At 45.2% G+C, this 25,591-nt stretch overlaps 1 protein-coding gene across 1 annotated transcript in view; it reads right to left on the reverse strand.

Moving 5' to 3' along the window:
- The window catches only part of LOC109918949 (regulator of G protein signaling like 1), an 89,644-nt gene extending 72,661 nt beyond the window's left edge, over nucleotides 1–16,983 (reverse strand). The window contains exons 1-6 of the mRNA XM_048602006.1: nucleotides 16,873–16,983; nucleotides 12,168–12,241; nucleotides 7,302–7,373; nucleotides 4,004–4,133; nucleotides 2,282–2,428; nucleotides 179–286 (exon numbers count right to left, since the gene is read on the reverse strand). Coding sequence (XP_048457963.1) covers nucleotides 179–286; nucleotides 2,282–2,428; nucleotides 4,004–4,133; nucleotides 7,302–7,373; nucleotides 12,168–12,241; nucleotides 16,873–16,885 — 544 coding nt within the window. The 5' untranslated portion in view covers nucleotides 16,886–16,983. The remainder of the gene's footprint in view (nucleotides 1–178; nucleotides 287–2,281; nucleotides 2,429–4,003; nucleotides 4,134–7,301; nucleotides 7,374–12,167; nucleotides 12,242–16,872) is intronic.
- Between the last annotated feature and the right edge of the window lie 8,608 nt (nucleotides 16,984–25,591).

The following is a 25,591-nucleotide window of genomic DNA, read 5'->3' on the forward strand; positions in this document are numbered from 1 at the left end:
GTGTGTGTGTGTGTGTGTGTGTGTGTGTGTGAGAGAGAGAGAGAGAGAGAGAGAGGGAGAGGGAGAGACAGAGTGAGTGTGTGAGATGTGACAGTCACTGCAGTCTGGGCCGAACACTCGAGTTGAGGTTTCTGTCTCACTGATGGAGCCTGTCCCTCCCCCTCGGGTTTTTACCCACCCTTTGTCCCGTTCAGGAACGATCGGAAGCGTTTCATTCCCTGCACACTCCCGATGCACCTCTTCAGCAGCCAATGGTCGGGCGTCATCACTGGCTCCTTTGCCACTTCTAGGGGAATAAAATAGAAAGAGGAGTCAGCGATAGGGAGCGGCCTGCTGGAGTCAAGCCAGTCTGATTAAAGATTCTCCATTCTCTGATTTTGATTTTGAATCTGCAGATCTTTGGGGACATGGGCACAGGGTGGTGCGAGCCAAAGTCTTGGAATTTCTTGGCTGCTGCTCTGCCTCATCATTAAGGCAGACAGTGGCTCAAGAGTGGGTCGGGGTTAATAACTAACTGCAAGTAACTCACCTCCTGACTCCCCAAAGCCTGTCCACCATCGACAAGGCACAAGTCAGGAGTGTGATGGAATACTCCCCACTTGCCTGGATGGGGGCAGCCCCGACAACACTCACGAAGCACGACACCATCCAGGACAAAGCAGCATTGCATCCACAAGCATCCACTCCCTCCACCGCTGATGCTCGGTAGCAGCAATGGGTACAAGATGCACTGGAGAAACTCACCAAAGATTCTTACACAGCACCTTCCAAACCCATGACCACTTCCATCTAGAAGGAAACAGGGAGTCAATGGCCTTGTGGTATTATCAGTTGACCATCAATCCAGAAACTCAGTTAATGTTCTGGGGTTCAAATCCCACCACAGCAAATTCAATTTAAAAAAGAAAATCTGGAATTAAGAGTCTAATGATAATCATGAAACCATTGTCAGCAAAAACCCATCTGGTTCGATAATGTCTGTTAGTGAAAGAAATCTGCTGTCCTTACCTGGTCTGGTCTGCATGTGACTATACAGGCACAGCAATGGGTCGACTCCCAACTGTCCACATTTGGAGTACTGTGTGCAACCCTGGTCACCCTGCTGTAGGAAGGATGTTATTAAACTGGAAATGATGCAAGAAAGATTTACAGGGATGTTACTAAGACTGGAGAGTTTGAGTTATAAGGCGAGACTGAATATGCTGGGACTTTTTTCCCCTGAAGCATCGGAGGGCTGAGGGGTGACCTTATAGAGGTTTATAAAATCATGAGGGGCACAGAGAAGTGAACAGCTGAGGTCTTTTCCCCAGGGTGGGGGAGTCCAAAACTAGAGGGGATAGGTTTAAGGTGAGATGGGAAAGATTTAAAAGGCACCTGAGGGGCAACGTTTTCACGCAGAGGGTGGAATGAGCTGCCAGAGGAAGTGGTAGAGGTGGGTACAATTACATTTAAAAGATATTTGGACAGGTACATGCTAGGAAAGGTTTAGAAGGAAATGGGCCAAATGGGACCAGTTCAATTTAGGAAACCTGGTCAGCATGGATGAAGTGGGCTGAAGGGCCTGTTTCTGTGCTGCATGACTGCATGATTATTAACGTGAACATTGTGCAATCATTGGCAAACATCCCTGGGTTTGTCCTGTGGCCCATCACCCTCCATTGTCCTTTGCAGACTCTCAGCCATCGCCTTAGTGACAACCTCCCCACCTCCCCCCACCGCACCCCCCCCTCCACCCCACTTCATCTAGAACCATCAATTGACTCCGGCAGTGAAGAGAACCCCACTCCCACCCTACCCGTCCCCACCAACTGTGAAATCTCTCCCATTCCTGAGAGGACAGGCTCGGTTCGATTGGACAGAGGGCACCGCTGGCAATGCGGCATTCCTTCTGCACTGCGCCAGCCTACACCACTCACTCACATCTGCGGAGTGGTCCCTGAACTCACAGCTTCCTCACTCACAGCGGCAGACCCCTGGGTTTAAAGGAGAAAGGTAAAATATGATGACAACATCAGAAAAGAAACAAGTTGGAGTCAGTTGCTATTGGTATGTATATTTTTAAAATGCAAAGTTTGAGGCACAAGAAGCTATTTGAGCTTTTCATCAATTTTGACAATGTTTCTGGGGGGGCACGGGTTGATGGTGAATGATTATTATTGAACTTCCTTTTGCACAGTCTATGTCTGGAACGAAAATCTGGCTGGGCTGTATGGTCGCTCCATTGCCCAGTCTCTGAGTTACCGTCTGTCAATGGGAGCTCCCCTCGTTCTCCAGTACTCACCCTTAACCTCACCCTGAGCCGGCTCTTTGGACGGCTCGGTTTCAGCCACATCCACGTTACTTCCGGCACTTCCTGAGCTGGGACTCTCATTGGACAGCTGCAAATCTGGGCTCACATCCGAAGGGTCCTGGGGCACGGGCGTGGACTCTGTAAGGCAGAAGCGTCATGCGTCACACCTCCAGGCTCTTCAGGAGGAAGCGATGGCCAAGCCATATTACCGCGAGACTACTCACTCGGGATACTCAGCTAACGTTTCTGGGGACACAGGTTCGAATCCCACCTCGGCAAATGTTGGGAATTGAGTCCAATAAAAAGAATGTGGAATTAAGAGTCTAGTGATGACCATGAATCTACTGTCGATCATCCAAATTCACTAATGCTCTTTAGGGAAGGAAGCTGCTGGTCTGACCTACAAGTGACTCCAGACCCACCAGTAACGTGGGTGACCCTTAAGTGGCCTCTGGGCAATAAATGCTGGCCTAGCCACAGATGCCCATGTCCTGTGTTATGGACCAGACCAGACCCCCTCAAAATATATTAAGAATGTCGCCTAGACCCTAACTTTTTCTTATTTTAAAGGCAAATATAAAAGTGCTGTGTTCCCGATGTAATGCAACTGGTCAAACTACTCAATGTTAAGCAAAACACAATTTATTTGAACACTATAGTTAAAATACGACCAAGAAGTCTGTGTGGAGTTTACACGTTCTCCCCGTGTCTGCGTGGGTTTCCTCCGGGTGCTCCGGTTTCCTCCCACAGTCCGAAGATGTGCAGGTTAGGTGGATTAGCCAGGCTAAATTGCCCATAGTGCCCAGGGATGTTTAGGTTAGGTGGGTTAGACATGGGGAATGAGTCTGGGTGGGATGCTCTTTGGAGGGGCAGTGTGGACTTGTTAGGCCAAATGGCCTGTTTCCATACTGTAGGGATTCTATGATTCTATGATTCTATGAAAGAGGAATTTAGCATAACTTAACTCTATTGGAAAACCTAAGTGAATAATAGATACAGTAACTATTACTAATTAACTGTTCCACTGTAGTAACATCCCATGAACACACCCCTTGGAAAAGAAATGGAAAATTCAGACACAGATTCTCACATACAATTCTCCAATCCAGGAGGAAAACAAAACCTCAAGAGAAAATTCAGAGACAGTAGTAGCCAGGAGACATTTACTGAAGCTTCCAACTCTTTTGAGACCCCAAAGGCTTCTGATGTTACCCAGAAATTCTGATCTGTGAGAGCTGGCCATACCCATTCGGGCTACATTAAAAACAACCTAAAGCCCCTCCAAGCTGTTTACTCAAGTGGTCGCCAGTAGTGCCTTTCGTTCAATCTTTCTCTTAAAAGAAACCAGGACAAAATACACCTCTTAAAGCTACAGCATTGTCACACTGTGAGTGAATCAAAACACGAAGGGGATCAACCACATGCAAGGTATAAACATGGCTATGAGGGACTCTTGTAGTGCAGTGGTAATATCGCTACCTCCGGACCAAGAGGCCTGGGTTCAAGTTCCAGCTGTTCCAGAGAAGTGTGATAGCATCTCGGAACAGTATCTAAACTCGGTGGATGTCTCATCCAGCATCCACCTCTTTAATACACATGAAGTAAGAACAGAGTGTGACAGTGTCTCATTCCCTGGGTGCTGTAGGTACTGCCGGCACTGCTGGAACTCTACAGAAATACTCAGAACGAAGGAGGGGTCCGGGCTGCGCTCACCTGTAATTTCCTGCAAAGTGACGTCCAGCAGCAACTCACAGAGGACAAAGTGAAGGTACAGGTCTGTCTGCAGGAAGTAAGGCAGACGGTAGTCTACCAACCATTCCACCAGCCCATCCACGCTCTTGCTCTGAAACCAATGACACCACTGAATCAGTCTTTCAATCGGGTGAACCGGTCCAAACAGCTTGCTGGTTACCAGGTACTAGAGTAAACACACGCGACAAACCTGAAGCCTTCTCCAAACACATCTCGGCTCCCTTTTTGGCACCAAGCTCTGGGGAATGATGAATCAGAGAAGGGTGGTGATAGCGGAGAGAGAGACCTCCAACAGGATATTCAAGAGCAACATGTACAACAGACCAAATCTGATTCTCTGAATCCCTGCTCCCCCAAATGCAGCCCCACCATCGACAACATGAAAAGACTGAAGGGAAACTGAATGAGAGAGTTGCTTCAGGTATACAGGGCATTGGTAAGGTTTGCATATGGAATGTTGTGTGCAGGTCTGATCACCATCATCGTACTTACAGGAGGATGCTAACACATTGGAAGCAGTTCAGAGAAGGTTTACTAGACTAATGCCTTAAGAGGAATGGCAAGGCCTATCATAGAATCCCTACAGTGTAGAAAGAGGCCATTCAGCCCATCAAGTCTGCACCTATGCTCCAAAGAGCATCCCACCCAGACCCCCACTCTATCCCTGTAACCTTGCATTTCCCGTGGCTATTCCACCTAGCCTGCACATCCTTGGACACTATGGGCAGTTTAGCAAGGTCAATCCACCCTAACCTGTCCATCTTTGGACTGTGGGAGGAAGCTAGAGCACCTAAAGGAAACCCACACAGACACGGGGAGAATGTGCAAACTCCACACAGACAGTCGCCTGAGGATGGAGTCAAACCTTGGTCCTTGGCGCTGTGAGGCAGCAGTGCTAACCACTGAGCCACCGTGCCCCAGTTTGTCGTATATCTTATACAATTGTATTGCTCAGAGCAGTACAGAGGTAACGCAGGGATCAAAACTGACGAGCAGGACGCAGGATGGCAGGAGAATCTGATTGACTGATGCCCCTTGAGGGATAAATACCGACCAGGGAAGCATGAGAAATAAAACAATTACCAATTTACTCCACCGTCCTTCAAAATACAAAACATCTGTGCATGGGGTTTACAGCTTGGCTTCTGGTAGTTTTCCCAGTTCACTCTAACTCTGAGGCCACACCCAGGCTTAACTAATCAAGCACGGTGAGCTTGGAATTAATTCCCAGACTCCCAATCAAACATGGTTCAACTGAACAGTACATCCAGCCTGGGGCTCAGTCTCCCAGAAAAAATCCCCTGTGTTGCAGCATCAGGAATCCCTCGGGATCTTTCCTGATCGGAGCGCTGCGATTTCAGTGGAGAAACCCATTTATGTGACTCTCCACGAATCCGCTCCTTCCCAATCCCCTCCTGATGTAATTTCCTGCACTTCACCCACATAGGGACTCGCATGAGTGAGCTCAGACATTTTCGGCCAGACCAGCCCTGGATTATATTCATCGGCGCTGCTGATACACAGAAACCATCCCCTTTCCCAACAGTCCAGACAGCATGAGGGTCAGACCCTGCATCCCTTCAAATTATCCTCAGGTCCACTCTGATTTCACCAGAGAGCTCTGTCACAATTTTACCAGAGAGTTCCTTTGAACATCATTCAGAGGCAGGAACCCTGGGCGACTTTACCACTCAGCCTCACTGTCTGGGAGGTTCATATGTCTGCTGTTGCCCCCAAGCCAAAGCAGGAGAGGTTAGCACGTAGCACGGGCTTAACCCGGGGGCCCTTGGAGTCCTGTTTTGACCTCAGTTTCCTCACTGGCTAGCCCAAGAGTGGAGTCACGTTCTATTAAAGTGCTAGACCAGTGCCCACAGCTAGTCCATGTTGCATATTCAACATTGAGAGGTGACACTGGTATCTACATGTGAACCAGGCTTGATCCAGCAGGCCTTTAAACGTCTGTTCCACATTTCAGCTCAGGCTTCCAGTCTTTGCCAAAGATTGGATTATTTTTCTCTGAGCACACGACCAGCTTTAAGCGATGAAGCACAGTGAGCATCAATAGTAAACAGGTGTTACAAACTTGTGCAGAGTGTGTGGTTCCTTGAACAGGTAAAGTGCTTTTCTAAGCTTAGAGATTTATACAGAGAAAACAAAATGTCTGTATGTAGCTGAAGATGTACAGTCAGTTCTAAAATTGAAACATGTATCAATTGGCTGTGTGATTGGAAACCTTGGGTTTGTTTTAATGTTTTGACAACCAGCTTGAATCAGCCAATTAATTTCAACCAAGCACTTAGTGATTGAAAGCCAATTGAATTGAAATCTAATGGTTTTGACAACCTCGGACCAACATTATTGTAAGAAAAGTGATATGTCATCCAAGGTGCATAAGGAGAGGGTTTTTGAAAATGGGTGTGAGAGCGAACCGCCATCTGAGAAATAAGCACCTAGATCTCACAAGAAATCGCTCAACTCTCTAAGAAAGCACCATCTTATCCATAAAAGGCACCACGGCACTTCTAGCTAAGGGTCCTCACAGAGAAAACATCCCTGACAGCAGGATCAGCGAAAGAAAGGCATTTATGACTTGAGAACGGTAGGAGAAAGGCATTTATGACTTGATAGACAGTGGAGATGGCAGAGCATTCCAGAAGACACATTCTGTGTGGACCTTGAGAGACTAAGTTTTAATTTATTTTTTTCTTACTACTTGGGTTATATAAGTAGGACTTGTGTTTATTGGACTGGCATACCAGTAGAATTTTGGTCAGTTAGGGAATAGTTAGGAGTTAGGGGTGAATTGCTCAGTTTGTTAGTAATTCTGTTAATTTGTTCACTGTTAAGGTTAAATAAATAAATTGTTACTTGTTACTTATAAAGTGAATATCAGGGATTTTCTTTCATTTAACTTCCCCTTCTCCATAACATGGGCTCACATTGTCAAACACAGAACAATTTAACCCTACAATAAAATAACCCACTATGGGATGCTGGAGGAGGGTTACTGGACTTGAAAGTATCTCTGTTTCTCTCTGCCAGACATGCTGAATTTCTTCAGCAATTTCTGTTCTTGTGAATTGAACAGTGCAGCCCAGCTCTGGGATTTTGCCCGGCCAGATATCCCATGGGGGTGGGTGTTAGGTACAGGTGGGTATCTGGGCAGAGGGGCTACATATTTTACTGGGAAACACATAGGGTGGGCAATGTCTGACCGTGTGCATGTGTCCTCTGATACAATCACTTTGGGGATTATCACCTTGGACGGCAGGTCAGGCTGGAGTTCCCATCGTTTTTCTTTAAAGACGTACAGCGGGTTCTGTCCAAACACCTGAGAAACAGACAACAAAGTTCATCACTCTTATCATCACTCCCACCAACACTCCCAATGTCCATCACCCCTATCATCATTCCCACTGTCACTCCCAGTGTCCATCACGCCCATCATCACTCCCACCGTCATTCTCACTATACCTCCCAGTGTCCATCACCCCCATCATCATTCCCACCATCATTCCTACTATCCCTCCCAGTGTCCATCACCCCCATCATCATTCCCACCATCATTCCCACTATCCCTCCCAGTGGCCATCACCCCCATCATCATTCCCACCATCATTCCCACTATCCCTCCCAGTGTCCATCATCCCCATCATCATTCCCAGTGTCCATCACCCCCATCGTCATTCCCACCATCGCTCCCAGTGTCCATCACCCCCATCGTCATTCCCACCATCGCTCCCAGTGTCCATCACCCCCATCATCATTCCCACCATCATTCCCACCAACACTCCCAGTGTCCATCATCCCCATCATCATTCCCACTGTCATTTCCACTATCACTCCCAGTGTCCATCACCCCCATTGTCATTCAAAATGTCACACCCACTGTCCATCACTCTCACCATCATAAGAACATTACTCCACCCATCAAACACTCCCAGGACAGTTACAGCACAGGATTAGTCTGATAACCCCTAAAAGTCCCATGGGGAATCGCTAATTAAGATCCCTGTGGAGCTCACGGAGTATAAGTTCCCTTGGGTTATCTCCTGGGTTCAATTCCTGGCCACCACACTTTGCAGGCACTTGTAAATCTTGTAATGTGCAGTGATAATGTCTCTACCTCGAGTCAGGAGACCTGCATTCAAGTCCCACCTGCTCCAGAGATGTGTGATGGCACGTCTGAACAGACTGATTAAAAAATGGAAAGCAGACCCAGGGATATGTCTGCAGGACTGTCTGGCCCAGCTAGGGACTACGCTATGTACGCCATGAAGACTGACTATTTTAGTGTTCAATAATAAATGATCTGCCTTTCTGGTCAGACTTCCCGAGTTATCAACATTGACACAGACAGTAAAGACAAGTTTCGGAAAGCCTTGCCTTGCAATGAATCTGGTTCGACCAGGATGGGGAAATATTGGAAATGCTGCTGTTTGGGAAACTGGAACTTTATGATGTGGGTGTGGAGGATTGGTCCCAGTATCCAGAAAGAATGAGACACTTTTTTCAGGAAAACAAGATAGATGGAGGCCAGCAACAAAAAAATTAAATTCTCCTGCCCACTTATGGGGTCCTGACTTTAAGCATCATAAAAAGATTAATCTGCCCAGCAACCCTTGAGTCAAAATCCTTTGACGAACTGACGGATTTGGTGATGGATCACAATGACCCCAAACCATCTGCAGTGCTGCAGGTTTAACACAGCAAATGGACTTCCTGAGGAAGCAGGCACTGAGTTCTTGACAAGATTGTGGAAACTGGCCCTGCAGGAAATGTTAAACATTTACTTGGTTTGTTGCATTAATAATACGGTGACCCAAAGGAAACTACTAACTGAACCAGATCTGGCCCTTTCCCACAAAAATGCAGAAAGAATGGCTCGGGAACTTCAGGGGCACAGAGACGGTACCACTCTCAAACTTGGGCAACCTCCATAGCTCACAGACTGGTCCCTAGCAGATAATACTTGTACCTCCAGTTTGTTACCAAGGAAGGGCATTTGGAGTTACAGGCCGTAAGGTTCCTGAACTGGGCAGGACGTTCTCTCCACAATGCAGTGAGGAGAAGGAATGTTCATGCTGTACATGTGGTCACAGGGTTCACTACAGGCAAGGCTATGGAAACAGGCGAAACACACACTGGCCAGGCCAAAGGTTGAAGCCACCTCAATAAAGGGCTTTCCAAACAAATCAGCCCGAGGATGAGCAATTGATACAACTAAATCACATCACTGCCCCCAAAGTACCATCAAGATAAAACACCAGGTAAAAGGCCACCCCATAGACATGGAGGTAGACACAGGTACCATTGTATCTATTGCTGGGTAGAAAATCTTTAGGAGACTCCAATGGAATGTCTTGCCTTTAAGGCTGCGAGACTCCAAGTCTAGACTGGCTACATGCACTGGGGAGCCCTTACATATCTTTGGGACAACTGTGACCCCAGTTACACTTTGGCAACAGACAGTCCCACTCCCCTTACAAGTGGGACAAGCACCAAGTCCCAACCTTTTGGGAAGGAACTGGCTACAGAAATTAGAATCATAAAATCCCTACAGTGGAGAAAGAGGCCATTCAGCCCATCGCGTCTGCACTGACCCTCTGAAGAGTATCCTACCAGACCCAATGCCACCCCCATCCTATCCCCATAACCCTGCATTTCCCATGACTAACCAACCTAGCCTACACATCCCTGGACACTATGGGACAATTTAGAACGGCCAATCCACCTATCCAGCATATTTTTGGACTGTAGGAGGAAACCTGAGCATCCGGAGGAAACCTACGCAGAGAACGTGCAAACACCACACAGACAGTTGCCCAAGGTTGGAATTGAATCCAGGCCCCTGGCACTGTGAGGCCACAGTACTAACCACTGAGCCACCATGCTGGATTGGCAACAGGGTTTTAAAATGGGTACCGGCGATCTATATGAGGTCATTGGGAAGCATCCCAAAGTGAGTCAAGAGAGCCTCAAGACAAATGGCACTAGGGCCAAGATCCAGGAGGACCCAAAGGCCTGACCTAAATACTTCAACTCACGACTGATCCCCAATGCCCTCTGTGCCAAAGGAGGGGCCAAACTGGAACAAGTAGAGAAACCGGGCATCGCGCACCCAGTGCAATTTGCTAAATGGGCCGTAACAACTCAGTCCATCTCTGTGTGGATTCTGGGCTGACAGTCAACAGAGATTCCCACTTAGTTAGATATTCTACGTCACACAAAGAGGACTTGTACGAAAAGTTGACTGGGAGTCACATATTTTCTAAGTAGAATATGAGCCATGCCTACCTCCAAGTGGAGGAAGTACGTCATTATATATACACACAAAGAACAGCACGATTACACTCGCTCGTCCTCTAGGGTATCTTTGGCTGGCGCCATCTTTCAAAGGGTAATGAAGACCATTCTCCAAGGGGTGCCCAGAGTGGCACTCCTTCTGGATGATGTTTTAATGTCAGGAGCTACTAAAGGAACATGTGGAGGTGCTGGGAGGACAGAGTACTTCTGGGGCTGGCATTCGGCTAAAAAGGGAAAAACGTGGGAACGTACCTTGGGTACAGAGTCAACAAGGACAGATTACACACTGTCAAAGAGAAGGGGAAAGTAGATAAAGGGACTCCAACTCCAAGGAACACATTCGAGTTGAAGTTTTCCCCAAGTCTCAAAGATTACTACAAACCACATAAGGAACTTCAGTGACAGCTGTCCAGGGTTTCTGGGAGTTATCCTTAAAAATAAACAATGGACCGGTGCCATATGTGGTCAAAACCAGACAGAAGAATGTGGAAAACAGTAGGAAAAGACGTTGACTGTCTCCAGAGAGAACCCCTCACAGAGGTGTTTGTTTTGTAGGACACACCGAAGACAGGACCTTCTGCACAGTCTCTTCAACGGTCTTCACTGGAGAAACATCCATTCCATGCTCCTTGACCAGACCTGGAAAGCAACAAGATTGGGCCATGGGCATAGTAACGCAAGAGGCCCCATCGTCAAAGGAACAAGGGGAATTTTTAAAAAATAACCACGGCAGTGGGGGAAGAAAAACCTTTTGGTTGTGTGTGATAGCACTTCCGGATATATATAAGAAAAAAAGCAGACACAGGGATGGGTCCACAGATCTGTCTATCCCAGGCAGCAATGAGCCTATGTAGATCATAAAGAATCACTCTGTTTTGGGGTTCAACAATAAATAATGTTTCTTTCCAGTTGGGCTTCCTGAATTATTACAGTGGGATACAGAGTAAAGCTTCCTTGACACTGTCCCCATCAAACACTCCCAGGACAGGGGCAGCATGGGGTTAGACAAAAAGTAAAGCTCCCTCTATTCTATTTCCTAATCATCCTGTTCAGAGACGTTATTATGCACCTCTGGATAAGGTGGGGCTTGAATCCAGCTCCCCTAGTCCAGAGGTAGGAACATTGCCACTGCACCAAAAGTTCCCTTTGCCTCCATCGTACGCTCCCAGGACAATTACAGCATGAGGTTTGAAACAGAGTATTTCTCTCCACTGTCATATCAGCACACTGTGAGATACAGGGTACAACTCCCTGTACACTGTTCCCATCAAACACTTGAAATGATCGGTTACCTTATATTGTATTTGAGGCAATGGATGAATGACATTGTTCTGTGTGTCGTAGTACATTGCACTGAAAAGAAACACTTTCTGAATAGTTTAACTTCATGTTGCCATGTGGAAGATGCAGCAGACAGATCCCAGAAAATAGTAAAGACATAATCAGAGGGTCTGTTTCTTGTGGTATTGGTTGAGAGGTGAATATTGGACTGCGGAAACTCAGGAAAATTCTCCTGCTGTCTGTCAGCACCTCAGGATTGTTAACATTGATCAGTCTGACACTGCGTCTGAGAGACAGCTCCTGCAATAGGAGTATACCCTCACATGGGAATGCAGTCAAACCAAAAGTGTTGGAAACAGAGAAGAGCAACAAAACATTAAAAACCAGGAAAGATGGGCACATATGGCGTCATCCATCTAGAAACGCAGCCAGTGTTTCTCCCCACAGCAAGAAGTAGTGAATGAGTTAAGCCTGTACACCCAGAGCTACTCCACAGCAATGCAGATCAGAGCCATCCGATACAGCATCCAGCACTTACCGGCAGGTTCAGGAATGCATTGAGGAAATCCACAAATATGGAGTTTTTCAGCTGTTCCAGAAAACTGGACTGACCTGAAACACAAGCAGAGAATGAAAGCACTGCCACGACAGTGTGGCTCTGGCAGAATCACCACAGACAGAGGGAAACATCGCCTCCAGTTAGCATCCATCACCTTTACCACAAGGTTTCACACAACAGCTCAACACAGAAAAAAAATACAAGGAGTCAAGAAAAGAAAGCAAAGGTCATCAAACTATTCTAGTCTGTAATTCACTCTCAGGTATTTGTTATTCTATAGATAAATCCCCTGAAACCCTTGATTAGATTCCAGACTGTAAATCATTCCCGAGTATCTGTTATTCTCTGTATAAATCCTCCTGAAATCCTTGATTAACTTCCTGTCTGTTGCTCATTCCCAGGTATCTGTTATTCTATATATAAATCCCCTTGAACCCTTCGATTAGATGCAGTGTATAACTCACTCCCTGGTATCTGCTATTCTACATACAAACCACCCCTGAACCTCTTGATTAGTATCTGGTCTGTAACTCAGTCCTGGGTATCTGGTATTCTACATGTAAACCATGCTGAACCTCTCAATAGATTCCAGTCTGTAACTCATTCCTGGGTATCTGTTATTCTACATAGAAACCACCACAAATACCCTTGATTTAATTCCAGACTGTAACTCACTCCCAGGTATCCGTTAATCTATATATAAATCACACTCAACCCCTCGAATAGATTCCAGTCTGTAATGCTCTCCCATGTATCTGTCATTCTATATAGCATTCACACCGAACCCCCTTATTAGATTCCAGTCTGTAACACATTCACAGATATCTGTTATTCTATATATAAACCACCTGATAATCTCAATTAGATTTCAATCTGTAACTTACTCCCAGGTATCAGTTATTCTATGTACAAACATTTATAAATCTCTCAATTAGATTCAAATCTGTAACTCATTCCTAAGTATCAGTTCTGAGGAAGGGTCACTGGACCCAAAACATTAACTCTGAACTTTTCTCTACGGATGCTGCCAGACCTGCTGACCTTTTTCAACAATTTGTTTTTGTTTCTGATTTACAGCATCCGCAGTTCTTTTGGTTTTCCCAGGTATCCGTTATTCTATGTACAAACGTTTCTAAATCTCTCAATTAGATTCCAGTCTGTAATTCACTCCGTTGGATTGATTATTCTGTATACCAATTAGATTCCAGTCTGTAATTAGCTCCCAGATATTTGTTATTCTATGTATAAACCACCACAGTCTCCTCTATAAGATTCCAGTCTGCAACTCACTTGCAGGTGTCTTATTCTATACATAAACCATCCTGAACCCCTTGACTAGATTCCAGTCTCTAACTCACTCCCAGGTACCTGTTATTCTATATATAAACTACCCCAAACCCTTTGATTAGATTCCAATCTGTAACATACCTCCAGGGTTCTGTTATTCTATATGTATCTTCAACCCCTTGATTAGACTCCAGTCTGTTATACATTCCCTGGGATGTTATTTGATATTTACACTATCCCGAATCCCTCCATTAGATATCAGTTTGCAACTCACTCCATGTACAAAACTCCAAACCCACCTGTTAGACTCCAGTCTGCAACACAGTCTAGGATATCCATTATTCTATCTACAAATTGCCCTAAATCCCTCGAATAGATTCCAGTCCGTTACTCTATAAACTGCCCTGAGCCCCTCGTTTAGATTGCAGTCTGTAACTCACTCCGTGGTATCTGTTATTCTATACAAAAACCTTCCCAAACCCCTCAACTAGATTCCAGTCGGTAAATCAGTTTGGAGTATTTATTATTCTAAATATAAACCCCCCCACAAGTCCTAATGGCATTGGGGGTCAACCTGTAGCAGGTGGACTGCAGCGATTCAAGAAAGCAGCTTACCAACATCTTCTCAAGGGCAACGAGGGACAGACAATAAATGCTGCGTCGACCAGTGACACCGACATCCCACAAATGAATATTTTAAAATATGCAATTCAGCATGAACACCTCAAATAGATGCCAGACTGTGTCATCCCCAGATATCTGTTCTTCTTTATTTAAACAGCATCCCAATCCACCCGCCACCCCGCCAAAAACACCTCAATGAGAATCCAGCGTCCACCTCCTGGGTATTTGTTATTCTATATATAATCCACCCCGAAACCCTCAATTAGATTCCAATCAGTAACTCAGTCCTTGTGCCTATTATTCTACGCATGAACTCTCCAATCACCCCGATTAGATTCCAGTCTGTAACTCCCTCCTGAGTATCTGTGATTCTATACGTAAACCACCCCAAACCCTTTGATTAGATTCCAAGACCATATGACCATAGGATAAAGGAGCCTAAAGGAGCCCTGTAATCCTGGATTCCCTTTCCAATCAAGGACCTATCTATAAAAACCGAAAGAACTGTGGATGCTGTAAATCAAAAATAAAAATAAGGTTGCTGGAGAAGCTCAGCAGGTCTGGCAGCATCTGTGAAGGAATAAAACAGAGTTAACAGAGTTAACGTTTTGGGTCCAGTGACCCTTCCTCAGAAAAGGAGGACCAGACCTATCTATCTCTGTCTTAAGTACACTCAATGACTTGGCCTCCACACCCTTCTGCAGCAATGAGGTTCCACAGATTCACCATCCTCTGACTGAAGAAGTTCCTTTTCATCTCAATCCTAAAGGTTGTGCCCTCAGGTCCTATCCTCTCCTACTCATGGAGACATCTCCTCCATATCCACTCGATCCAGGCATCTCAGTATTTTGTAAGTTTCAATCAGATTGACGCCCTTATCCTTCTAAACTCCATCGAGTACAGACCCACAGTCCTCATATGACAAGCCCTTCATCCCCAGGATCATTCTTGTAAACCGCCTCTGGACCCCTTCCAAAGCTAGCACATCCTTCCTTAGATACGAGGTCCAAAACTGCTAACAATATTAAAAAGACAACACAGTGTGGAGCTGGAGGAACACAGCAAGCCAGGCAGCATCAGAAGGGTCCCGACCCAAAACGTCAATTTAGCTGCTCCTCTGATGATGCCCGGCCTGTTGTGTTCCTCCAGCTCCACACTATGTAGTCTCTGACTCCAGCATCTGCAGTTCTTGCTGTCTCACAATATTACAAATGCGGTCTGACCAGGGCCTTATACAACCTCAGCAGTGCATCTCTGCTCTTGTATTCTAGCCCTTTTGAAATCAATGCTAACATGTATTTACCTTCCTAACTGATTCAGGTGCAGCCCGTTCCACTGGAACAGCTCCCTCCTTCCCTCATCTTCCACTTGGGGACCCTGCAGCCCTTCGGACTCAATATCGAGTTCAATAATTTTAGGGCCTAAACTCTCCCATGCCCCAGCCCCCTACCCCACACACTAGGCCTTGTTACCACATAGCCTACCATTACACATCACCTGTTGCTACTCACTAATAGTCCCCATTGACAGCTATTCACCCTCCCAGCCTGATCATTATCAACTCTTTGTCTGTCCATCTGCTCTTATCTTTCTTTGGGCTCTATCCTATAATTTACTCCCTACCCCATTCCCCTCCCTTTTTTCATATAAACTGACGTTTTCCCAGCCACCATCAGTTCTGAGGAAAGGTCACTGGACCTGAAATGTTAACTCTGTTTTTGCCTTCACAGATGCTGCCAGACCTGCTGAGCTTTTCCAGCAAATTTGTCTTTTTTTTCCCCTCCTTTCCCAATAATGGTGCCAATGTCCCATAAATTTAAACCCATTTCTCCCACACCAATCTTTAAGACATGCATTTACCTCTTTAATCTTGTTAACTCTCTGCTAATTTGCTCATAACTCAGGTAGTAATCCGGAGATTATTACGTTTTTGATTCTGCTTTTTAATTTAGCCTCTAGCTGCTCATATTCCTTCAGCAGAATCTTTTTCCTCTTCCCACCAATACGTTGGTACCTACTTGGACCACAACAATGGGATCTCTGCCCTCTCACTCCAAGTTCCTCTGCTGCCCCAGATGAGATATCCTGAACCCTGTCTGTAATTTACTCATGGGTATCTTTCAATCTATATATAAAGCGCTCTGAACCCCTCAATTAGTTTCCAGCCTGTAATTCACTCCTGGGTAGCTGTTAGTCTGTCTATACACCACCCTGAACCCCACGATTAGATTCCAGCCTGTAATTCACTCCTGGGTAGCTGTTACTCTGTACATAAATCACCCTGAACCCCTCGATTAGATTCCAATCTGTAACTCACTCCTGAGTAGGGCTGTTATTCTGTATATAAACCCAATGTATCACTCTGGAAGCAAGTAACTACCCATAAGGGTATCTGATATAAAATCTTCAAGCTTACATCTAAAACCCTTAGGATTCTGCAACACATAAAAACACACACACCTTGTGGGCGAATCTCCTGCTCTCTTTCAGTTTACAGTCAACGTTCTTTTCCAAATCATAGCTGAATACTTTTTTTTCCCAAGCAAGCCAGCTCTCACCCTGGTTAATTGGGGACTGTGGGGGGTGGTGAGGAGTGACCGGTCCCCCAATTCCAACAGAAAGCCCTTGCGGATCTACCGCTTCCAAATCCTCAGTAGCAGCAACAGCCATTTCAAACCGAACCTAAGCTGCAAGATTCAATAAAGCCTGAAGCAGCTCCGGGAATTGAACGCACAGACCAATCCCGTGTCCCTCATTGCGCCTATCATCTTACCTGGTTCCCCCATTTTCGCACTGACGAACTGACTAAGTTACACATAGCCCCCCTCTCCCAACCCCCCACCGAAAGAGGTATCCGTATGGGAGAGGGGAGGGAGGTGGCGTTGAGGCCAGGGATGGGATGGGTGGGCGGAAGGGATTGTTAGTTTATTTCTTTCGTCAGTTTCCGTATTGTGACGATGGGAAACTCAACACCTCACCCCTGGGTTAGGAAATTGCAAACAGGCCTCCTCACCTCCATCAGAAAGCCCCAGGTAGCACCCACCAAAAACGTGTTGAAGTTGCTGTGTCAATCCAACAAGTCCATGTGGGTGGGGTTGGAATGGAAAGAGGCCATTCAGCCGATCAAGTCCGTCCAAAGAGAATCCCACCCAGACCCACACCCCTACCTTATCCTTGTGACCCTGCATTTCCCATGGCTAACCCATCTAGCCTGCACCTCCCTGGACATTATGGGCAATTTAGTATGGCCAGTCCACCCTAACCTGTACATCTTTGAGCTGTGGAAGGTGATCAGAGCACCCAAATGGAACGCACACAGACATCCAAGGCTGGAATCTAACCCAGGCCCTTGGTGCTGTGAGGCAGCAGTGCTAACCATTCAGCCACCAGACTGTGAAGGACTTGCTTTTTACAAACAACCTATACACAAACTGACTGACCTGCAGATTAACCCTCGGTTTAAGCAGCAAATTCCAACTGCACCCCCAACTGTTAGAACTAGGACAGACACAGCACTGAAGGTTGTAGAGCCTAGAAGCACAGTCTTCAGAAATGTCTGCATTGACAGAGATTTGCTAGGGCAAGCTCAGCACTGTCCCATTTACACAAAAACCTGCTGAAAAGCTGAACCACCAAACCTACAACAAAACCTGCCATTTACAAAGCTGCGGTAATATCCAATTCCCATATCCCTGAGAGTCTTGAACTACCGATTCGAGAAATATAAAGCAGTTTTATAAGTTGAAGCTGGATAAGGGGTCCACATATCAGTGGAGGAGCATCTTGTAAACGGTGATCATAACTTTGTTAGATTCAAGACTGTTATGGAAAAGGACAAGCATAGGCTTGAAATCAAAGTTCTCAACTGGGAGAAAGCTGATTTTAATAAGGTCAGATATAATTTAGCCAGAGGACTGGGAGCAGACACTTTCAGGTAAATCTGTCTCAGCACAGTAGAATACAGTTTTAGCAAATATTTGTAGCTCGGATTGTGGGTGAGATTGTTAACTTGCTCACCGAGTTGGCTTGTTCTCGTTCAGACGTTTCGTCACCATGCTAGGTAACATCATCAGTGAGACCTCCAATGAAGCAATGTTGTTCTACTCCACTTGGAATTTATACTGTCCAGTCCGTTATGGTGAGTAGTGTCATTTCCGGTTTTGATCTATATGGGGTCCAATTCTGTGTGTTTGTTGATTGCATTATGGGTGGAGAACCATGCCTCTAGGAATTCCCGTGCGTGTCTGTGTTTGGCTTGGGCTACTATAGTTACATTTTCCCAGTTAAACTGCTGGCCTTCATTGTCCGAGTGTACTGATATTAAGGAGAGTTCATCATGTCATTTTGCTGCTAGATGATGTTCATGTATTCTGATGGCTAGTTTCCTTCCTGTGTGTCCAATGTAGTGTTTGTGGCAGTCGTTGCAACCCGAGCTACAAATCTTTGCGAAAACCTTAAACAACTGTGGGCGCAACACACTAAAAATTGCCCAAAATTGGGAAACCTTCGCCAACTGACTGAGCTCTACCTACGAATAACTTCACTTTCTCCACGGATGCCTCAGGAACCAGTTATTGCCTGACAGCGTGAAGTACAAATCTCCAGTCAACAACCCACAGGCAGATAAAATAGCTGAACAGACCGGACGCAGAATGCTATGAGCAATGATTAATTATGCCCATAACCGACTCTACAAGTACGAATGGGAAATTTCGCGCCAAAAAGCACAGTATCTAAACACTACGGACCAGCAAGGACTACAACCTAGAACAGGCCATCATCATCAAACAACACAGGAACAAAACTAAGAAGAGACACAAGCTACAGGAAAAACTTACCAAACAGATCCACCGCAAAAACAAGGACAACAACAAACTGGACACATGGATAAGGAACCTATCCAGCAAACAATTCAGAAACTGAGAAAGCTGTGCTATTACACTGACTGAACTATAACCACAAAGATGCAAACAGAGCAAACTTCATGTTCACCCTGGAGACTACATTAAAAGACAACAGACTCACGAACAAAACACAACAAGCCATCCGACAAACTATAATTCCCACACTAAACCGAAGGAACAAATGGGACACTCTGAACACATCAGAGAGAAAAGCACTAGATAAACTCAAGAAAGACAAGAACATTATAATCCTACCAGCGGACAAAGGGAGCATAACTGTCATTATGAACAAACTGTCCTATGCTGAGAAAGCACAGGCATTGCTCACAGATACAAACACTTACCAACAGGTGGCGACAGACCCAACACCACAGCTAGGTAATAGGATCACCCAGACACAGAAGAGACTAAAGGATGCAGGACAGATAACCAACACGGACTACATGAGAATGAAACCAGAAGGCATGAACACCCCCCGCTTCTATGAACTGCCTAAAGTACACAAACCAGACATCCCCCTCAGACCCATCGTCTCCCTACTGGGCACACCTTCACACAAACTGGCCAAGGACCTACAACAGAGACTGAAACACCCCATTCCACCCACTCAACCTAAGAATTCCTCAATACCCTCAAGAACATAAAAATCAATGATGATGAGATTATGGTATCCTTTGACGTCACAGCATTATTCACGTCGATTGACATCCAAAGAAACACTGGCCACATTACTAGAGGAAGCAGGAACGCAGACCAGCAGCTCCATTAGCAATGACAATGTACTCAAACTACTAGACTTGTGCTTAACCACACACTCTGTCTTTAATTGTCAAGTATACAAACAGACCGACGGTTCACCAATGGGGTCACCCATCTCGGGACAGATTGCAGAGGCAGTCATGCAAAGACTAGAACATACTACCCTCCCCCTCATTCAACCTAAACTGTGGATCTGGTACATAGACGACATATTTGTCATTATCAAACGCAACAAACTAGAAGAGACCCACCACCTTATCAATAACGTATTCACGGGGACTAAATTCACGAGGGAAGAAGAAAACAACAATCAATTCCTGTTTCTGGACATTAGAGTTGAATGTATGATCAACAGGGAGTTCCAACCTCAGTATACAGGAAAGCAACCCACACTGAACAAATCCTCAACTTCCACAGCAACCACCCCAACGTCCACAAACAAAGCTGCATTAGGACACTAAACACTCCGGAACTACACAGGAAAGAGGAAGAGCACCTATTCAAAATCTTCGCTATGAACGGATATCCCCGCAACTTCATCCGCAGGTGCCTACTAAAAAGACAACAGCAGGAGGACACAGTACGCCCTAACACACTGGCCACACATCAAGAACATATCAGAACTGACAACGAGACTTCTAAGACCACTAGGAATCATGGTGGCCCACAAGCCCACAGCCACTCTACAATAAACACTCAGAAGGATTTAAGACCTCATTCCCACAACATACAGAACCAACGTAGTTTACAAAATACCACGCAATGACTGCCACAAACATACATCGGACAGACAGGAAAGAAACTAGCCATTAGAAAACACAAACATCAGCTAGCAGCAAAACGACACGACGAACTTTCCTTAATTTCGGTACACTCAGACAATGAAGGCCATTAGTTTAACTGGGACAACGTAACTAGAGTAGCCCAAGCCAAACATAGACACGCATAGGGATTCCTAGAGGCACGGTTCTCAACCCATAATGCTATCAACAATCATATAGGAGTAGACCCCCATACACAAACCCATACAGAACAAAACCGGAAATGACAGTACTCACCATAACGGACCAGACCATATAAACTCCGAGGGGAGTAGAACAACATTGCTTCATCAGAGGCCTCACTGATAACGTTGCCCAGCATGGTAATGAAACGTATTGAATGAAAACAAGCCAGCTCGGTGAGCAAGTCAACAACCTCACAGTGGAATACATTCAAGAAGGATATATGGAGAGTACAGGGCTAGCATGTTCCAAAAAAGAGGTTTGGTGGGATCATCAAATCCCACAAACCCTGGATATCATAGGATTTATAGCATTGGATTAAGAGAAAATGGGAGGCTTATCACAGATACTGAGGGCTCAAACAGCAGAATCCTTAGAGAGGTATAGAATGTGCAAGAGGGATCTTAAAAGGGAGATTAGGAGAGCTAAAAAGGGATATGGCAGGTAAAATAAAGGAAAATCCTAAATTCTTTTACAAGTACGTTACTGGTAAAAGGACAACGAGGCAAAGAATAAGGCCCATAAAGGACCAATAGTGGAAATTTGTGCGTGGAACCAGAGGATGTAAGTGGGGTCCTAAGTGAATACTCTGTGTTAGTGTTCACGAGTGAGAGGGACAATATGGGAATGGAAATCAGGAAGAGGGTCTGTCATACTATTAAGTTAGCTAGAAAGAGAGAAGGTTCTGAGTGGTTCCAGCAGGCTTAAGAATAACAGGTAGTGTGTAATGTCAGGCTATGTGGTGACATACTACACTATCTACAGGTTATACACTACCTGTTATTAGTTACTAATAGTCCTCATTAACAACTATTCACCCTCCCAGCCTGATCATTATCAACTGTTTGTCTGTCCAACTGCTCTTCTCTCTCTTTGGGCTCTATCCTATAATTTACTCCCTACCCATCCCCCTCCCATTTTTCTGCATATAAACTGACGTTCTCCCAGCCACCATCAGTTCTGAAGAAGGGTTACCGGACCCGAAACATTAACTCTGTTTTCTCCTTCACAGAGGCTGCCGGACCTGCTGAGCTTTTCCAGAAATTTCTGTTTTTGTTCCTGATTTACAGCATCCGCAGATCTTTCGTTTTTTTATTTGGACAGACTGGGGTTGTTTCCCTTAGAGCAGGGGAGATTGAGAGGGGATATGATTGAGATGTATCTTATGAAGGGCACAGATAGGTAGATAGGGCAGAGAGAAAGGAACTTTTCCCCTTGAAGGAGGGATCAATGTCCTTGGGCATAGATTTAAGGTCAGGGGCAAGAGGTTTAGAGGAGATGTGAGGAAAAGCTTTTTCACCTATAGGGTGGTGGGGATGCGGAACTGTCTGTAGGGGTAGTATAAATAACATTGAAGAAGTATTTAGTTGTGCACTTGTGATGCCAAGACATACAAGGCTATGGGCCAAGTGCTGGAAAATGGGATTAGAATAGTTAGGTGGTTGTTTTTGACCGGCATCGACACAATGGGCCGAAGGGCCTTTTTCTGTGTTGTAGATCGCTATGACTGTCTTGGTTTGGAAGCTTCACAACTAAACATTCCCGCTGAGGTGACTGCTCCCTGAACTGTCCCAAACTCCTCCTAGGAGAGGAACTAAACTTGCTTCTGGGCTCAACTTCAGCATCTTTTGAACTGAAACTAAAAACTAGTTCAATTCTAGATGATTCTGAACTAAAAGCAAAGCTTATATCTGCCCTACCAGTCATGAACACAACAGTATAAACACAGCGGTCAGCTGTCACTGTTTTTTGACAAATGCTTGATTTAGTTATGTTTCTGGAAGGACTCTCTGACCTTTGATTTTCCCAATGAAAGCCCTTCACGGAAGTGACTAAGACTCATCTGCCTCTATTCTGAAATTTAAATTCCAAAAATGATATTTTATGTATAAATTGGATCCTATTCTACCTCCATTGCTGTATTTTTTCACATTGCCAGTCTTTGATCAAGCTAATTTGTGTAGAATCATGCCAAATGTCTTTGAATCCCCTCAGCCGTATTCGTTCTTGCTCAGTTAGGATTCTACACAGAACTGCTTCCTCCAGGATTACTTTTAGGTTGCAATATCACAGATTCTTCCTCAGCAATCTCAGGACAAAAAGGAATGGCACAAATGTGAAACTTGTCCTGCAAAATGCAATAAACGCTCCCTCAGTGTGTTCAAATCAGAGATCGATAGATTGTACTAAGGGATTATGGATTTCTGATTCAGAACTGACCTGACCACAACGAATAGAGGAACAGAGTTAAAGGGCTGAATGGTCTCCTCTTTTGCTTACTTCTTTCCCAATACTGAGACTTCCAAGGCACCTGAATACATAGGCAGGAACAACTTTGGATATTTCCACAGTCTCCAAAGCGGTCTACAGAAAAATAAGTACTTTTGGCCCTGCAGCAGCCAGTTTGCATACAGCAAGATCCCACAGCCAGCAATGTGATAATGACCGGTTAAATTATATTAATAGTAGGATAAGTGTCGATAGTGCAGGCAGAACACCCATGCACTTTCTGAAGTACTGCCAGGAGATTTTAGCATCCACCTCTGGCATATAAAGACGATTAAGCGAGGGATAATGGATCTGTTCAAAATTACAAGGGGCATGGACAAAATAGAATCCCTACAGTGTGGAAACAGGCCATTTGGCCCAATAGGTCCACACCAACTAGCGTATAGAGAAAATTAGTATAACAGCTTCCACTGGCATGTGTTAATTGGCAGGGTGCACACATTCAAGGTAATTGACACATAAACCTGAGGCAAGATGACTTTTTGTTTTATGCAGCAAGTTATGGTGATCAAGGTGACACTGCACAGAGGGTAGCAGAAGTTATAGTGATCTGGGTCACACTGTCCCAGAGGACTGTGGAAGTTATTGTTACCTGACTGGGGTAGCATGTTGGAAATCAAGCCCTGCTATTCCCTGAGTCGTGACAAAAGTTAAAGATTCTAAAAAGTACACAAGGATCCCCTAATTTACCCATCTTGTAGACCTAGGTTGACAAAGTACAGACCAGGTTTCTGTATCAATTAAAAATGACTGTTTATTACAAGTATATTCTTTGATTTGATTTATTAATGTCACATATACCCAAGTACAGTGAAAAGTTTTGTTTTGTGTGTAGTGCAGGCAGATCATAACATACAAAGATCATAGGGTGATTGAACAGAGCAAGAAATACAAAGTTACGGCTTCAGAGAAGGTGCACAAAAAGCAAGATTTGAAATTTGAGAGGTCCAATGAGATATAATAACAGCGGGGAAGAAGCTGTTCTTGAATCTGTTGGTACATGTATTTAAGCTTTTGTATCTTCTGCCTGATGGAAGAGATTATAACTGAGGTGGGAGGGTCTTTTATGACTGGCTGCCTTTGCGTGGCAGTGAGAAATATAGATGGAGTCAATGGATGGAAGGTTGTCTTGCGTGATGATCTGGGCTGTGTGCACAACTTTCCATAGTTTCTTATGGTCCTGGGTAGAGCAGTTGCCATTTCAAGCCATGATGCACCCAGATAGAATGCTTTCTAAGGAGCACCTGTAAATGTTGATGTGACTCCTTATGTACATGACGAATTTCCTTAGCCCCCTGAGGAAAAAGAGGTGTTGTTGTGCCTTCTTGAATGTTGCATCAATGTGGCTAGTCCAGGACAGGTTGCCAGCTACAGGTAAGCAGTTATGAACTGTCACCATGAATTAAAACCCTAGTCCCCTCATAAATGCCCCCAACAACACACAAACACAGGCAGGGAGAAAAAAAATCACTGGTGTTATGAATGAATGGAATGAATGGAAAGACTGGGAAAGCTGTTCAGTGGTTCCCCAGGTGAACACTGCTTTTCAGTTTTTCTTCTCCAGATATTTATATGGAGTGGTTGACTGACTGACTGGTCTCTGACTAATCGATAAAAAGCAGCACGTTGCCAAATGCCTTCTGAAAATCTACGGACAACACATTGAAAGGGTTCCTTTTATTCATATTGTTTGTTATTTCCTCAGAAGAACTCCATTAAATTTGATAAACAGTCTCGTCTTCACAACCATCTTGACTCTGCCTGATTACACTGAGATTTACCAAGTGCCCTGAAATAATTCCTTCAACTATAGATTCTAGCATTTCCCTTGATAAATGTTAACCATTCCTGCTTGGTTGGGAGTCACATTTGCCATTTTAAAATTGGATGGGACCTTTCCAGAATCTAGGAATTTTGGAAAATTGAAACCATTTACATCTATTTCAGTAGCCACCTTTTTTTAATCAATGATTTTGTAATCCATCAACCTTGAAACCTGAGATAGTAGGAACTGCAGATGCTGGAGAATCCGAGACAACAAGGTGCAGGGCTGGATGAACACAGCAGGCCAAGCAGCATCATAGGAGCAGAGAGGCTGACGTTTCGGGCCTAGACCCTTCATCAGAAAAGGGGGAGGGGAAGGGGGTTTTGAAATAAATAGGGAGAGAGTGGGAGGCGGATAGAAGAGGGATAGAGGAGAGGATAGGTGGAGAGGAAACAAACAGGTCGAAGAGGCGGGGATGGAGCCAGTAAAGGTGAGTGTAGGTAGGGAGTTAGGAAGGGGATAGGTCAGTCCAGGGAGGACGGACAGGTCAAGGGGGCGGGATGAGGTTGGTCGGTAGGAGATGGAGGTGCGGCTTGAGGTGGGAGGAGGGGATAGGTGGGAGGAAGAACAGGTTAGGGAGGCAGGGACGAGCTGGACTGGTTTTGGGATGCGGTAGGGGGAGGGGAGATTTTGAAACTTGTGAAATCCACATTGATACCATTGGGCTGCAGGGTTCCCAAGCGGAATACGAGTTGCTGTTCCTGCAACCTT

The sequence above is a fragment of the Rhincodon typus genome, chromosome 10, assembly GCF_021869965.1.
Source record: "Rhincodon typus isolate 14 chromosome 10, sRhiTyp1.1, whole genome shotgun sequence".
Lineage (NCBI taxonomy): Eukaryota > Metazoa > Chordata > Chondrichthyes > Orectolobiformes > Rhincodontidae > Rhincodon > Rhincodon typus.